General features: G+C 63.9%; 1 protein-coding gene across 1 annotated transcript in view; it reads left to right on the forward strand.

The window, feature by feature from the left end:
- Positions 1 to 15,666, forward strand: part of HS1BP3 (HCLS1 binding protein 3) — a 32,793-nt gene that overhangs the window by 10,349 nt on the left and 6,778 nt on the right. The window contains exons 4-6 of the mRNA XM_012727357.1: positions 2,451 to 2,666; positions 5,454 to 5,661; positions 7,588 to 7,813. Of these exons, the coding sequence (XP_012582811.1) occupies positions 2,451 to 2,666; positions 5,454 to 5,661; positions 7,588 to 7,813 (650 nt within the window). The remainder of the gene's footprint in view (positions 1 to 2,450; positions 2,667 to 5,453; positions 5,662 to 7,587; positions 7,814 to 15,666) is intronic.

Raw genomic sequence — 15,666 nt, forward strand, 5'->3', positions numbered from 1 at the left:
GGCGGGCGGCGGGGTCCCCTCTCCCCAGCGCCGCGCTCTGTCGGGGCTCAGCCCTGCCACCACCCTGCGGGAGAGGTGGGCGGCGAGAGCGGCCCTGTTTTACAGATGGGGAAACTGAGGCCCCTGCAGGGTGACGAACTCTCCCAAGACCCAGGGAGAGGCCTGGCCTGCCCGGCCCCGTGCGCACAGGGGGCGCTCTCTCCTGTTCCCTGAAGATTTGAGGTCGTTTCTGGAAAATCTGGTTCAGCCCGCCCTCAGCGCTGGAGCGGGCACGCGGGGCTCTGCCCCGGGGCTGTGGTGCTGGGGGTGGGGGCGGAGGGTGTAGAGAATGCCACCCTGCCGGCAGGGTGCGGGGAGGGGCCGCCGGTTCCGTTGCCTTGGCAACTCAGCGCCCGGAGCCAAGCCCGCTTCAGGGAGGCCACATCCCGGAGGAGGAGGAGGGGAGAAAGCTCCTCCGGGCCTCCCGGGCAGCGGCGAGGCCGAGGATGCGGGTGGAGCTCGTCTGAGCCAGGCCTGGAGGACCGCCTGCGGGCCAGAGGCCGACCGGCGGGTGGCCCTCTCCCGCGCCCTCTTTTTTAATACGTGAAACAGGTCAGGTCAGGGTTTCTCATGTTCTGCACCAGTGATCCCACACACAAAGCAATTTATTATTTAACCAATTTTTTTTTTCACTGTAATCTGAGCTGCCCTGTGACCTCAGGTCTAGAAAAATCTAATAATCTTTCAGTGACCCCTGATGTCAGACTTGCTTGCGCTCCTCCGCGGGTGCCGCTTAGTGGTACCTTCACGGGCATGCAAGGTGTCCCTGATGGCACGCCACCTCCTTCCTCTCCCAGAGCCTCAGTTTCCTTTCCTGTAAAAAGGGGTTTGAGACCGGCAGGTCTGTGCAGGCGGGCCGCAGGCCCTCCCAGCCCCACACACTCTGGTGCAGCCACTTCTGAGGCTGCCCAGCGGAGCCTGTCCTGGTCTCGGGGAGGGCCAGGCGAGTGGCTCTCCCTGTCCCGCTGGCAGGTGCCAGCATGCCCAAGGAGCTGGCTTGTAGGCTAAGTCCAGATACCCTAGGCCAGCCCCTACTCAGCTTTCCACCGCAGCTCCCCACTACTCAGCTTTCCACCGCAGCTCCCCACTACTCAGCAAGGGCCCTCAGGCCCCCCTAGTCCTGTGGAGGCTTCCTGGGCCTCCTCTGCCTGGAGCTGCTCTCCGTATCCCAGCGGTGGCAAAGCAGGGCCTTCCAGGGAGCTCAGCTGGACAGCAGCCACCAGGTAAACATGTCCCCTGCCAGGGTGACCAGTGCTAAGAAGGGAAATAAAACAGGAGAAAAGTCACGGAGAGTGAATGGTGCTGAGCCAGCCTCTGGCGGTGGGCACCACACACGTCCCACCAGCCCCCCGGGGGGCCGCAGAGGAAGCCTGAGAAAGAGTCTGACAGACAGGACAGCAGAAGCCAGTGTCCCAGGCAGGCAGGGCCTGGAGACCAGCCAGGAGGCCAGAGTGGCTAGAACAAGGGAGCTGGTTCAGGTCTGGTGATGCAGTGAAGAGCGGTGGACCTGAGGGGGCGTCAGGACAGGGCTCACGGGCATCGGAAGGTGGTCGGCTTTCACTGAGCGTGATGGACAGAGTCCGCGGAACGGCCTGCGCTCCAGCGGGCTGCCAGGGCTGGCTTCCGGCAGCCTGACTTCCGGCCAGCTCTGCTCGTCCACACTCGAACTGTAACACCTGTGCGCGGCCCCGGGACACAGGGCCCTACTCAGCCTGCAGCGGGAACACGCATCTATTCGAGTTCCTGGGACACCTCCCTGAAGTCCTCTTACCTGGGCCCCAGAGAGGAGCAGCCTCTCACCCTGGCGGGACTCATGTGCACAGAGGGCCAGTGGCTGGCCACCTGCTCTCCCTGTCCACGTGGCACAGCTGTGGCCACCACGTGCTGATGTGGAGGTGGGGGTGTTCTGGAAGGGGCAGCGCAGGCTGGTGCCACTTGGTGGGTCGGAGTATGACTCCAGAGAGGGATGGGCCTCCCCTTCCCCCCTGCAGTTTGACCCGGGAAGCCCCTCCCCCTCGGGCATCAGCCCTTCCTTGGTTGAGAGTCTGACAGACAGGACAGCAGAAGCCAGTGTCTCGGGCAGGCAGGGCATAGTGGTCCCTGACCTTGACCACCTGTGCCTGGCACTTGGGACAGCCCCCTGGTTGGGCATCTTCCTCCGGCCTCCGGAAGGGGCCAAGCACTGCCTTCCAGCCCAGAGCCACCAGGCTGTGGCCCCCAGCTCCCGGCGGGGGTCCCGGCCCTGCGTGGTTTTTCTATGAGCGCCGTCTTCTCCCGGGGACATCCCTGGAGCGTAGTGCGCCGTGTTCGCTGAGGGCCCGGGAAGGCCGGGCGGTGGCCCTGAGCAGTGGTCCCGGAAGGCCTCATGGAACAGCTCCAGCCACCTCAGGGTCCTGCCCCCTTCCCTCCAGAAGCCTGCTGATTCGACCCTGAGCCTCCTTTGCCTTCTTCCCTTCGGCAGGCGAGTTCAGAATGCCCACACGGGCCTCGACCTGACCGTGCCTCAGCACCAGGAGGTGCGGGGCAAGATGCTGTCAGGCCACGTGGAGTACCAGATCCTGGTGGTCACCCGGCTGGCCGCGTTCAAGTCGGCCAAGCACAGGCCCGAGGATGTCGTCCAGTTCTTGGTGAGTTGGGTCCGCCGCCAGGATGCCTCCGAGGGGCCTGCGGGTGCAGGTGGGCGGACATGCCTGCTGTGGGGCACCCGCGGCAGCAGGGAGCTGGCGTGCCAGAGCAGTGGGCAGAAAGAACCCGGAATCCAGCACTCCCGGTCCACGAGGAGACGGACTTGTAACCGAGAAAGCAGAGACAGGAGCACCGGGGGCTGTGAGAGTCGGGGCACCCAGCGGAGACTTCTCGGAACAGGTGGGGGGCAGAGGGGGGCAGAAGAAGGGAGAAGGTGTCCGCCCAGTGAAGGCACGAGGCTGGAAGTGGGTGCTCTGTGGGCATCCCTGAGCCCTGGGGTGCGCCCGCCTGGGTGATGTGGGAGAAGATAGGTGGGCCATGGGCAGGACCCGGGCATAGAGGGGCGCAGGGAGCCCATCCTGGCTGGCCGGTCTGGCAGGAGAGCAGAGTTCAATGGGAAGGCGTGGGCAGGAGCCAGGTTTGAGTGACCCCTGGGGAGAGCTGGGGGGGGCAGGCCAGGGGCAGGAGGGAGAGTTGGCAGTATTTCCAAGATAACACGCACGTGATACGCCCAGGCATGGCTCCTTGCCACTGAAATAGGGGCGCTGGTGGGGGACCCGGTGGCAGGAGGGGACGCGGAGCAGGGGTCTGCCCGTGGCCACAGGCTGGAGCAGGGCAGGATCTGGCCTAAAAGGTGGTTTGGGAGGCAGCAGCTTGGAGGTTGGAAGTGCAGGAGTGGGTGAAGATGCCTGAGAAAGGACAAGGAGGGAGGGAGGGACACGGAGGAGTCCGAGGCCGCTGGAAGAGCCGAGGGACGAGGGGGAGGGGCTCTGTGGCCACGGGGCGGGGCCAGCACCAGCTGGCCCTGCCCTGCTCTGGGTCCTTTGCAGTTCCTGGTGATCTGCTGGATCCTTGGGGAGCCCTGGAGGCACAGGAGTCCCCTCCCACTGCGCCCCCCTCAGCACCACGCATTCCTGACCAGTGCCGCTCCCGGGGTGGGGGCCGTGCGTGGGTGCCCACCGGAGGGGTCTTCTCAGGAGAACTCATTTGCTGCCCCTGAGATCTGGGTGCCGTCACAGCCTGAAACTGAAATTTCACGATCGCCGAGCACCTTGTGTTCTCTTGCGAAGCCATAATACGTGTCTCCTGTGGACCTGCCTGGGGCAAAGCCAGCTCAGGACGGGCGCTGTTAGCCATGCGCGCTGGCCATCATGCGTGCTGGCCATCAGCCGCACTCTGACGTCAAGGGACATGGGGCGATAGGTGGTCTCTGCCTGAGGGGACACCCAGTAGGTGGGAGTTCCCACCTGGGCACCCAGGGCCTCTCTTAGCCTCTTGTGGCTGCACAAGTCACTGCCTGGAAGGTCCTTGCTTTGGGGTGGGCGTGTCCACAGGCCTGTGGGAGGCGCCCTGACTGAAAGCTCCTGGCCCCATCAGGCACCTGCCGCTTCCAGCACCCCAGTTCCGGTGGGTCTGTAGGCCAGGCCTGCATGGACTAGTCTGGCCAGCAGAGGGTGCTCCGCCCCCCGCCTGACCTGCTAGCCTCAGGCTTCCAGAGGCAGGTCCAGCCTGGCTGGAGTCCCAAGTCCAGTCCAAGTCTCTGGGCTTAGGGCCTGGGGATTGGCGCCTCATCATCTTGGGTGAAAGATAGCTGGCCGTCAGCTCTGGCTGTGAGGCTGTTCTTGGGAAAGCTCCAGCGAGCCAGTCTCATGTCAGTAGCAGCAGGCTGCCCATCCCAGGGGGCGGGGGGAGGGGGGTGTGGCTCAGGTCACAGTGCCCCAGTGACCTCCGGGCGGCTGGACCCCTCACCGGCCAGGGGCTCTGGTGACAATGCTGGAAGCCAGGGCTAGGTGGCCCTCACAGCTGTGCACAGGGTGGCAGGTCTCCCGCACCTGACCTCAGGTGCCTCCATCACCAGGCATCAGCCGCATGGCAAGTCCAGGGTGGCAGGGCCTGCTGCTGGGGTGCACACAGCTGAGTCCTCCCCCAGTGTGCTCTTGGAGGAGTTGAGGAGACAAGCCCAGCATTCAGGGAGAGCACAGGGGTGCCAGGCGTTGGGTGTGGGGAACAGCGTGGGTGGTTTCTTAGGCTACACAGACGGGGTGGCGGGGCTTAGCTGCTCTATGATGGCTGCCCCCCAGGGGAGGCCGAGCCTTGGGGCAGGCCGTGCTGGGGCCCCACCCAGACTAAACACAGGAAGAGCTTGAGTGAGAGCTCTTCGGCCTGTAGACCGCCTGGGGCCTGCTTCCTGAGGTGCTGGAGCGCAGAGGGGTGCCGGAGCACAGAGGGGTGCTGGAGCACAGAGGGGTGCTGGCTGCTGGCAGGCTGAGAAGCCAGCTTGGCACGGCCTGGCTGTTCACCACCTGGGCCCAGTGCAGTCTGGGCCGCCAGCAGGCTGCTTACAGGTGATGACCCAGAGGCCCTGGCTGGGGAAAGGTGACAGGTGTAGCTTCTAGTGGGTGCCAGGCTGCAAGGTCACCAGCTCGTGTGCTCAGAGCCCAGAGTAGAGGCAGCAGCGGCAGTCACCTGCAGGTGAGGCCAGGTCCAGCATCAAAGTCTACCTGGTCTGGTGGTGCCCAGAATCCACCACCACCTCATCCTCCCTTGGGCCCCTGAGACTGGTGATTCAGCTGGCACCGACCAGGAGGGTGAGGAGTGGAACCCGAGGTGGGAGCTGGGCCGAGGGTTCCCCCAAGGCCTCTCGGGGTCGCCTGCCCTCCGGGACCCTGGTCAGAGTGAGAGGCGCTTCTCGCTCCTCACTCAGGAAACCACGTCTCCTCTCCTGCCAGGTCTCCAAAAAGTACAGCGAGATTGAGGACTTCTACCAGAAACTGACCAGTCGCTACCCGGGGGCCAGCCTGCCCCCGCTCCCCAGGAAGGTGCTGTTTGTCGGGGAGTCTGACATCCAGGAGAGAAAGGCCGTGTTCAATGAGATCCTGCGCTGTGTGTCCCAGGACGCGGGGCTGGTGGGCAGCCGAGAGCTGCTAGAATTCTTAGGTACCTGAGGCTCTGCCCCCAGCCCCGAGGTGACCCGGTCCTCGCCGCCCTGGCTTGGCTGCAGTGGCTCCAGCTGCCCCTGAGCCCGGAAGCCTCGGCCCGAGTGTGGCCGTGCCTGGCCCTGAGGGGCTCCCCGCCCGTTCTCGAGGACTGAGGTAGCTGCAGACGAGGCTCCGCTAGGTCCTTCTCTGTGTCTCTCCCTGCCATGCGCCTCCTGCCCCCCCCGCCCCTGCAGCTCCCATACCCCGTACCCACACCCCTCCCTCGCCTCCCACCAGCCAGACACAGGCACTACAGTAGCGGAAAAAACTGCCCCGCAGCCAGCCCGATGCCCTGCCCTGGGGGCACCAGCCTGCACCCCCAGCAGAGCCGCCCCACTGCCCTTGGGAGACCTTGAACGCTTGCCGCCTGTGTGGCCAAGGTCTCCTGTCCTCTCTTCCTGTTGTCTCATCGCCCGGCTCCAGCGGGCCGTGGGGGGCGCGAGCTGGCACAGAGGCGTCCGGCACAGAGCCGGGCGCACAGCGGTGCCCAAGGGCCGGTCCTCAAGCTCACCCCCACTCTGCACCCTCACGCACTCAGGGTGACCCCACGGTGGGGAGCGGCCCCACCAGCGGTGCTTGACTCCCCCGTGACCTCCCGCGTGGAATCGCTTGGCTCAACTCTTCTGATGCTGAGATCTCCTGGCCCCACCGCGTGCGTGGGAATCTCCCCGAAGGAAACTCATCGCGGATAGGCCAGTGTTTTTGAAGTGAGATTGGAGAAAAAAGCAAAGCAGGTGACTGCTCAGGTGGGGTCTGTAGACCAGAGGCCTGGAGGACTCCCCTGCCCCTCACTCGCCAGGCACCCCAGCCAACTCCTCTCCTCTTGGGGGCTGTGCAGATGGGCGAGGGCCGCCCGCCCGTTACAGGAAGACTCTCCCAGTCTCCCCACACCCTGTTATGGAGACCAAGCGCGGATGAGCTGACTTTCCTGGCTTCTCTGTAAAGTGGAGAGACGCAGTAAGGCCCGTCACGGGAACGCACCTGTGCAGTGCTTGCTACCTGAAACTGAAGGTTCCTGGGGAGTCAAAGGGCGTTTTCTCATTTGTCCTTATAAAGTAACGAAACGTAATACAATGCAATATAACCATTATTGCCTCGATTTACATATCAGGGTCTGAGAACCACACTTGCAGTGTGCCGGATACTAAGTTTTTCAACTCTAGGGTGAGAATCTTTTTGTGGCTGCACTCAGAGATGCGCTACTCGGCTGCTCTTTGGAGGAGGTGAACGAGTAGTCTAACCCTTGCTTCTCGAGCCACCATGGGACAGACGAAGTGTTGATTCGCATTCTGCCATCGATGGCTTCTCTCACGGGCTTGGGTGTGAGCTACGGCACGCTGCTGTGGAGGCTTCTGGATGCTTGTTCGCTCTTTCTCTACTTACCTCATTTTGAACACTCATCTGGGAGCCACATTTTGAGAAGTGCTGATACAAGAAGCCAGTCTGTAATGAAGCCATCACGTTTTGTTCTGGAACCTTCCATGTGCTCACTGCACTCAGGAAGTCGTGGTCCAATTGCCCTGAACCTCAGAGCAGTCTCCACCCCTGATTAGATTGTCGCAGCTCCCTGCTGTGTCCCACAACTGCAGGACGTCTTGGGGAGCGTCGTTCCGTGTGGTGCTGGCTCCTGAGCCGCCCGAGGCCTGGGACACAGGCCTTCAGGAAGCACAACCTTGTCTTGCTCTGAAGCTCCCACTGTAACTCCCCACCTTGGGCCTCAGCCCTCGGGGGCTGCAGCAGGACTTGGAGCCCTGGACACCCCCACTTACCCAGACCCGCCGTCCTGCCCGGGATGCTGCAGGAAGCCTCAGGTCCTGGCACGGAGCGTGGTGTGGCACCTCCCAGCCCCGGCAGGGGTGTCAGGGCCTCTCTCCTGTCTCCACAGGCACCAGATCCTCGGGGGCTGCAGATCTCATCAGCAGAGATTTCTCTGTCCTGGATGCAGACAGCCAGGCAGGGGACGATGGGGAGGCTTTCAGCTTCTTCGAGCAGCAGGACCAACGGCCGGGTGAGGGCCCCCCCATCCTGGGCCTGAAGATGGATGAGGCGGGGCAGTCGGCGGAGCAGGAGGAGGACGAGGAGGAAGCGCTGGACCCGCTGGGCATCATGCGGTAGGTCTCCCCACCCTGGGAGGCCCCTGCGGGCTTCTCCCAGGCTCTGTGGAGCTAGCTCCTTGCGCCTTCCAGGGTTCTAGAGCCCCCTCTCCCGGGTCCTCGGCCGTGGCCTGGCGTGGGGGGCACTGATGTGCTCATCCGCAACGTCGCCCATGTCTTCAGGGCTGGGCGCGTCCCGCCGTCCCCCGCTGTTCACAGAGACCTTGCAGGCTGCACCCCTCTCCCTGCAGCCCGGCAGCCCAGGCCACCTGAACCCGCCCCGCCGACCTTTGCACCTCTGCCAGCCTTTGACTCAGAACGGTGACTGGAGCTCCCGCTCCCGTCCCGGTCAGAAAAGCAGGGATTCCGTGGCCTCCCTCGCAAGGCAGATGTGGGGCATCTGGACGTTGCATGGAAGGAAAGGACTGGGGGCCCATGAAGTCACACTGGGCATGATCCTGAGAGGCAAAGCGAGCCCTGGCCCCAATGGGTTCCTTCCCGCACGGGCGCACGCCTGCACACGCAGCTAGCTGTGCCACAGCCGAGGTGTGGCCTCGGTCCCTTTGGGTGCCCTTTCTGCCACCTCGTTCCTCTCCGTTCCTGATCCTCTGCCCTCAGGGGATCCTGACCGCCCCTGCGCCAACAGTCTGTCTGGGGAGGAGACTTGCCGACCGCACGGCTGCCAAGGCCCTGAGCTGGGCACGGGCTGAGGGGCCTGTGGGACCCCCACCCAGGCCACCCCCAGCCCTCACTGCTGCTGCCCATTGCAGATGGGCGCTGCGGCGGAAGCTAACTTTCCTCTGCCCTTCTAGGTCCAGAGGCCAGACAATAGTTAAACAGATGCGAGAGAAAATCTCCTAAGTAACAGAGCCTGGGGTCTGTGGTCCCAGGGGGGCTGCGTGGTCTCTAGGAGGGGCTGTGCGTGCAGTGGGGGGTGGAGGTGGGGGTGCAGCAGCCGAAGTGCTGCAACTGAAGAAGCAGGAGGCTCGCAGGGCGCATTGCCGCTGCACGGACCAAGGCCTTGCAAGCCCCGTCTGGGTGAGAAGGCTGACTCTGCAGAAAAGCACATGCTCAGATCTTCTCTCTCAGTTTCTTCCATTTCAAAATAATTGGCAAGTGACTCAGGCACCCTCCCTCCCCCCACCCAGGGCTGCCTGCTTTCACCCTGCAGGCCAGGAGGGAACTAATTCTGGGTGTATTGTGCACACCTGCTCTATAGGCTGCTATTATGATCCCATTACGCAGAGCAAGAAAAGTGAAGCCCGCAGAGCCAGGCGCATTCTGGCTCAGGGTCCTGGACTGTGGGGCCAGGCAGTCTGGCCTGGCTTTGACCTCTACCGGCCATGGGCGCCTGGAAATGTGCCTTTTCCTTCAGCTTTCTGCAACAAAAACAGGGTAACGGTAGGGTCTGTCTGTTGGGGTTGGGGCCAGCACTAGGAAGATGAGCTCCCCTTAGCATTCCCAACCTGTGCAGACCCAGCACAGAGCCAGGACACGGGCTTCAGTCAACAAACAAGGGAGGCCTGCCGCACAGCCCCGTTCCAGAAAGGAACCAGAGCTGGCTGAGAGTCGGGGAAGGGCAGGTTCAACAAAGACACCGTGAGGTTCCGCCCCAGAGCATGGCCGCCTGCCAGCCTTCCTCGCAGGTGGGCGTGTGAGGGCAGGCTGCGTGGGCAGGGAGGTCCTGAGCCCCACCTGGACGCGACGAGCAGCCAGGAAGGGCCCGCGTGCGCTGGAGGCCGGACGGGAGCCTGAGCCCGCAGCACCTTGGTGCCCTGAGCCAGCCCCTGGCGCTCCAGCGCCCCTCGCCCCCCACCCGCGTCCTGGAAGGGGTCAGTGGCCAGAGGGCGGTTAAGGGGGGAGAAGGTTGCCGGAGCTGGTCCCTGCCGGCCCCACGCAGCCCTGCGGGCCTCCTTGGCGGTGTTTTGGTCAGGACGAAGGTTGCTTGGCCTCACAGTCCCCGTTGTTCTGAGTAACTCAGGCTGCCTGAGCGGTGCCGCCGGAGCTGGACGTGCTGGTTTGCGCCAGCCTTTGGCTGCTTAGCGGGGCGGCTCCTTTTTTGGGTAGGAAAATGCTCTTTGGGATTGGCAAGGGCTGCTTTGACTTTCTGCCTGATACCAGGAGTACACTGGAGGGACAGCCAGCTAGCCCGGGCCAACAACCCGCACTGCAGCCCCGTCCCGCCGCCGTTTCCAAACCCCAGGAGAGCTCAGCACCTCAGATGGCCGGCAGAGGCTAAGACCTGCCAGTTTCCCCTAGTGGCCAGCGCGACAGTAGGGCTGTCTCCCCCGTCAGGAAGCACTTTGAGACTATTGAATGTCAGGAACTGATTAGTGTGTGTGCATTCTACTCTGCTATTTTCTGTTCTGTACTTTCGAGAGTGGGGAGTGGGGAGGGAAGGTCCTGACCCACCAAATTGCTTTCAGGATCCACTGTGGGTCTGAGGGAGGAGATGGTGTCCCAGGGCGCTGTCCCCCCACCCCCCACCCCCCACCCCGAGCCCTTTAGCACAAGAGGGGCTGAGATTGGAGGGTTCAGCGCGCTCCCTGCCACGTCTGTCCGGGGCACTCTCCCCTACGCCAGGCTGGGAGGTGGACAGGACCCGAGGATGTCCCCCTTCCACAGGTGGGGAAACTGAGCCGGGTGTGGCGCAGGTGGGCCTGGAACCCTCCTGAGACATGGGTGGGGGGGCGCGGGGGACGGCTGTTGACGCCTGGTGCATAGCTGCCCGCTGCGCCCGGTGCTGGGAACGACCTGGTCTCTGCAGGTGCGTGCGTCGTGCACACGTGTTTCTCCGAGCTGTGCCCTCCGTTCCTCTGCTGAGGTGGCCACAGCCCTGTTTGCCCGGAGGTGCCCTGCACCCCTCCCCCCACAGCCTCTGGCCGTCTCTGGCCACCCGCCTTCCAGGGGCCAGTGCTTCCCGCCGCGGCCACGGCGGGGCGCTGCTGCCCCATGCAGGGCGCCTGGAGGCTGGCTGCAGCCGCACAAAGCCGGGAGCTGCGGCTGGCGGGGCTTTTCTTTGTCTTTTAAACCTGGTTTTGATTAGGGTCGAGCCAGGGCGCTGCAGCGAGCAGCAGAGGCAGAAATGGCCCACGCCGGCCTTCCTGACACTGCCGCCCGCTGCTGGCCCGCTGCTGGCCGCGTTCCTGCTGCGCCCCACCGGCCCAGGGGCCCACGGCGGCTTTGCCCTCGTGGCTGTTTCTGCCCCCTGCTCTCCGCCTGGCCTTGCTGGCCCTCCACAGCTTTCGTGCTTAGCCGTCTGTCTCAGAGACTTCAGAGTTCCGAGCAAGGTGAAGTGCTGCCATAATAGTCCTGCCTTCCACTGGAAACATTTTCAATTTAATTGATGTTTGATCCTGATAGTAGGCGATGGGTGTAGAAAAACTGAAAACTGACAAGTTCCCTTGCCATATGTGCTTTTGGATACTCATACTTTCCACCCGCCGGAGGCTTCACCACACGCCATTCCATCCATACCTTGCCTCTTGGAGCTTATACTCTGGGCCTTTCCCGACTGTTAACAGGTGTCTACTTCTCACTCTGCGCTGGCCTGTCAGGTGGGTAACGGCAGCTGGCATTGCCAGGCCCCTGCTTGCGTGGAGCTACTCCACGGGCGCAGTTAAGATTTATTTGTGCACACAGAACTGGCCTATAGGCCAGAGGTGCAGGGCAGTGAGAGGATTCACCAGAGACAGAGTGGGGAGCAGAACAGCAGATTGTTGAAGTCCCCTGCTGAGGGGAGCAGCGGGCGGGTCAGGAGAGGTCTGCTGCGCCATGTGGGTCACCTTCGGGGTGGGGATCGAACTCATGCGGAAGTGGCTTTGGCTTCTCAGTGCTGTGCGTAACCCGCTGCGCCACCAGGGAGGGCCAGGACCGACCTTTTTCCTGTTTCCCACTTTTTAAAATCAGCAGCAGAATCTGGTTCACGGGAGTTCTCATCTCAAGCCCTGACATGTAAAGCAGACCAAAGGAGAGCTGACGTGGTGGGTGCAGGCTCTCGAGCCCTCAGAGCCCACCGCGCGTGACCTGGGCAGCTTTGCGGAAGGTCAGGCTCTAGAGCATAGTCTGAAAGCCTCTGGGACAGCCCGAGAACGGCCCACCCTGCGGGGGCTAGAGGCCGGCCAGCAGGCCTGGGCTCTGCCCCTTGGCAGCCAGGGGCACAGGGTGAGCTTCTTAGCACCTCAGCACCCGACTGAAAACCACAAAAGTCACCCAACTGAGAACAGCAAAGGACTTGGTGATGGGGGGCAGCTGCCATGACCTGCATTTGGAGAAGACTCAGAAGGCAGTTCAGGGAGCTGGAAGGCTTCCGGTGGAAAAGGGAAGACTTGCGGTGCCCCGACCAGAGCTAGAGCCCGCTAGCTGGAAGCATGGCATCCCGTGGCCCCGAGATTGGCTGGGGAGCACATTTGGCTTCCTCTGGCTGTGCTGCTCTGAGGGCCGCAGGGTCGTTGGGAAGCTACGGGCAGGCCGAGGAGTGGCCCTGCCTGGGGGCTGGCTGCTGCAGGCCTCAGGGCCGGCTGGGTTCACTTCTGGTCTGGCCACGCCCTTGCGCGCAGTCTCCAGGGTTACGTGGGCGTCTCCAGGTGTTTTCCCTGGACTGGGGTGCCGCTGGCATCGTGCAGAGGGCAGGCAGCTCTTGGCCCCTGTGCAGAGGTGAAGAGACATCGTCCCTGAGAGGGGAGGGGTCGCTGAGGTCCTGGTGCCTGGTGGCGGACACAGCGGGCTGGGCAGTCAGACTGCGCTGAGAGACAGGCCTCGACGTGGCGCCGGGCCACAGGCGTGGCGGGCGTCTACCCAACAGGCCTCCGTTCCCTTTTAGGGCCCAGAATGAAGTGGGTTGGGTCAAAAGAGAGGGTGCGCCCGGACACCACCGAGTGGCTTGTGGTGACAGACCTCTGCCTCGAGGTGACACGCGCCCCCCACCCCCAGCCCCTCTGTGCTTGGTGAGCCCAGAGTGTTGGGGCGGCCTTGCCTCCTGACTCCACTTCAACAGACGAGGAGGCAGATTCAGGGAAGCGAAGCTGTCCTGCACCCCTTGGGTCGAAGAGGGCCGTGATGCCCTAGCCCCTGGGGATGCGCCCCAACTTCCTTTTGGGATCCTCCCAGCTGGGCCCTTTCCGGTCAGTCGATGCCAGACTCTCCTGCCTCGGCACTTTCTCCACTGGGGTCCATCCTTTGTGGGTGCTCAGCAGCCCCCCCCAGGCCCCCTGAAGGCGTCTCTGTGCTGGGCCCCGCAGCCCTGGGGGCAACGGGCAGCTCTTTACTTTAAAGCAGGAGCTCACCTGACCGGAAAGGAGGTCGCTGTCCCTGTCTGCTGGGAGTCACCCTGCCCCCGAGGGTGGATGGAGGTCGCGTGAGCCTGAGTCTCGTCTTCAGAGGCGCCACCGTCCTGCTGAGTCCAGGGCTGCCTCTGCGGACGCTGGGCTGGTGCTGTGCATGGGTGATCGCCCCGCGTCCGGGAGCCTGGACACGGCCGTGGTGTCCAGAAGGAAGCTGCGCTCACATGCAGTCACTGTCTCGGGGCCCTGAGCACAGGGCGTCGGCACCTCACCGCCGCTGTCTGCCCGCAGAGGCCCGGCCGGCGGCTGTCTCGGGACAGACTCCCAGTGGGAAGGCACGTCTGCGGGATCATCTGTGGGGTCGTGCTTCCGCGCCTCGGGGCCCAGGGTGACCCGCCCCGCCCCAGCCGTGCCGCTGGGACCCTGCCCGCCCCGGGACGCCGTCTCTGAGGCCCACTCGTCCCAGCTCGGGGGCAGGTGCGCGGTCCCAGCACCGCACCCCTAGAAGGAAGAGAGGGGGCCGCCCCATGTCGGGAAGGGCTCCCCCATGGACAGGGCCTGAGTCCAGGGCGTCCTGTGGACAGCAGGTGGGCAGAGGGGAGGGGCTGGGGGACTACAGCCCGTGTGGGCAGCAGAGTCCATGCCGGGCTCTGACCCTCCTCGCGCAAGCCCGAGTCAGGAATGCACGGGGTGCCGCAGACCCCTGCGGCCCCTGCAGCCGCCCGGCTGTGTGAGCCCTTTGCGCCGGCGTCCTCCCTCCAGTCTGCCCCTGCCCGGGCCCTTTCATTCACCTGCGGGCCATGAGCAAAGTGGGGGGACCCAGCTCCCTGTACCCTGTGCTGCCTGTGCTGAGGGGTCCTCGTCATCCAGAGTCAGCTGGACCCCAAGCCCCTGCAGGCCCTCAAAGATGAGGGTCTCGGCCCCTCCCTGAGACATTGCCTGCACAGAGGCTGCCGCCCACCTCCCACGGAAGCCCCTCAGCGGGCGGCTTCCCCTGCGCCAGCTGCCTGTGTGGCGCTGACGGTGTCTGCGACTCCTGGGCCATGAGATGGGCACAGAGGCGGGCCCACCTCTCCTCTGCGCCTCACCACTCGGCACAGCAGGCATGTGGGAGGGCTGGGTGAGTTTGGGGTTCGGGAAGAATGCGGAGTAAACGAATGAGTTGCTTCCAGAATAAGGGGTGAGGGGTGGAAAGGCCCCTTGAGTAGACTGAGATCTTTGGAGGAGGAACGGTAGGATTGGGGAGATTTCTACATGTGGGTCTGTTTCAGACTGATGTTGGAGACCCCTCTCTCTCCCCTCCCTCTCCCCGCTTCCTGGGGCCTTCGTAGAAATAAGTCTGCGTTTAAGATGACTTGTGATGTAAGTAATGATAATGTGCTGCGCATCTGTGCATCCATCTGCCCTTCCTGCCCCTTTCCTTACCCATCCACCCACCCACCCATCCTTTAACTTGATATTCGTGACCATCTGCGCTGGGCCAGGCACACCTCTGACTCCCAGAGTTTTGCAGCCCCATGGCCACAGATTCGCTTCATTTCAGTTCAAGACGATACAAGGTCTGAATGTTCTCCAGGGAGGAAAAACAAGAACACTCATCCAGTCTGAGAGGAAACCCCGCAAGGAAAGCCAGGCCTGCTTTGTGCTCTCGGGACAGAGCTAGGTGTGGGAGAGACCTTTGAACTCTGTCTCCTCCGGAGATCGTCGTCTGTGCCCTGCTCTTGCGCTCAGTTCCGCAGCCGCTGTGCTCTGCTCGCTCTGGCTTCTGGCCTGGGCAGCCGCTGGCCCAGGAGCGGTCTCAGGTCCACTGTTGCTGCGGACAGCATGGCCTGTGCCTGCGCTCCCTGTCCACCCGGGCGGCGTGGGTGGGGCTCTCCGCCCTGCATGCTGCGGCCCCTGCCTGTCCTGCCCGAGGCAGGAGCGTGGCTGCCACGAGTGACTGAGGGCAGGGGGGACACAGCCCACAGGCCCTGGGCGGTGTCTCCCCACCCTTCTCCCCTCGCTCCCCGCCCTGACTGTGACTCGGGTGCTAGTGGCGGGGTCGGTTTCCACTGCCTGCAACCAGAGTCCTGGCCTGGCCTGGCTTTGGTGCCCACTCCCCGGGGTCCTTTGAGCCCACTGGCTGGCTGCTCAGGGAAGCAGAGGGGGACGGGTCCAGTACGAGCAGGCCACCCTGTCCCCTCCACCAGTGGGCAGAGGCGTAACTGAAGTTTCTGGAATGCCTCTGCCGTTAGGATGGAATCCACGCCCTTTCCCCTTGGCCAGCACCACAGGCAGGACCTGGGTGGTGCCACAGTGGACGCACAGCCCAGGTGGCCTGTGAGGCCACCCGCTGGTGCCAGGATGGAGAGGGCACGGGCGTGAGGCGACCTGGCCCCGCGCCCGCGCGGAGTCTCTGCTGTCCCCTCCACCTCTGGGATGTGTCTCCTCCTTCCGAGCCCCGTCCCCAGGCCATCCTGGCTCTGCCAGCTCAAGACATCGTGAGGGCCGAGGGCGCGGACTGTGGCCGGCCTTGGGTTCTAGCCACCTCCACCGCCCCCTGCCTGTACCACTCCACCCCCTGCTCCTCCCACAGAGGTCCCCCCAGGG

Source organism: Condylura cristata, unplaced genomic scaffold (assembly GCF_000260355.1).
Source record: "Condylura cristata isolate star-nosed mole 26May11 unplaced genomic scaffold, ConCri1.0 scaffold00020, whole genome shotgun sequence".
Classification (NCBI taxonomy): Eukaryota; Metazoa; Chordata; class Mammalia; order Eulipotyphla; family Talpidae; genus Condylura; species Condylura cristata.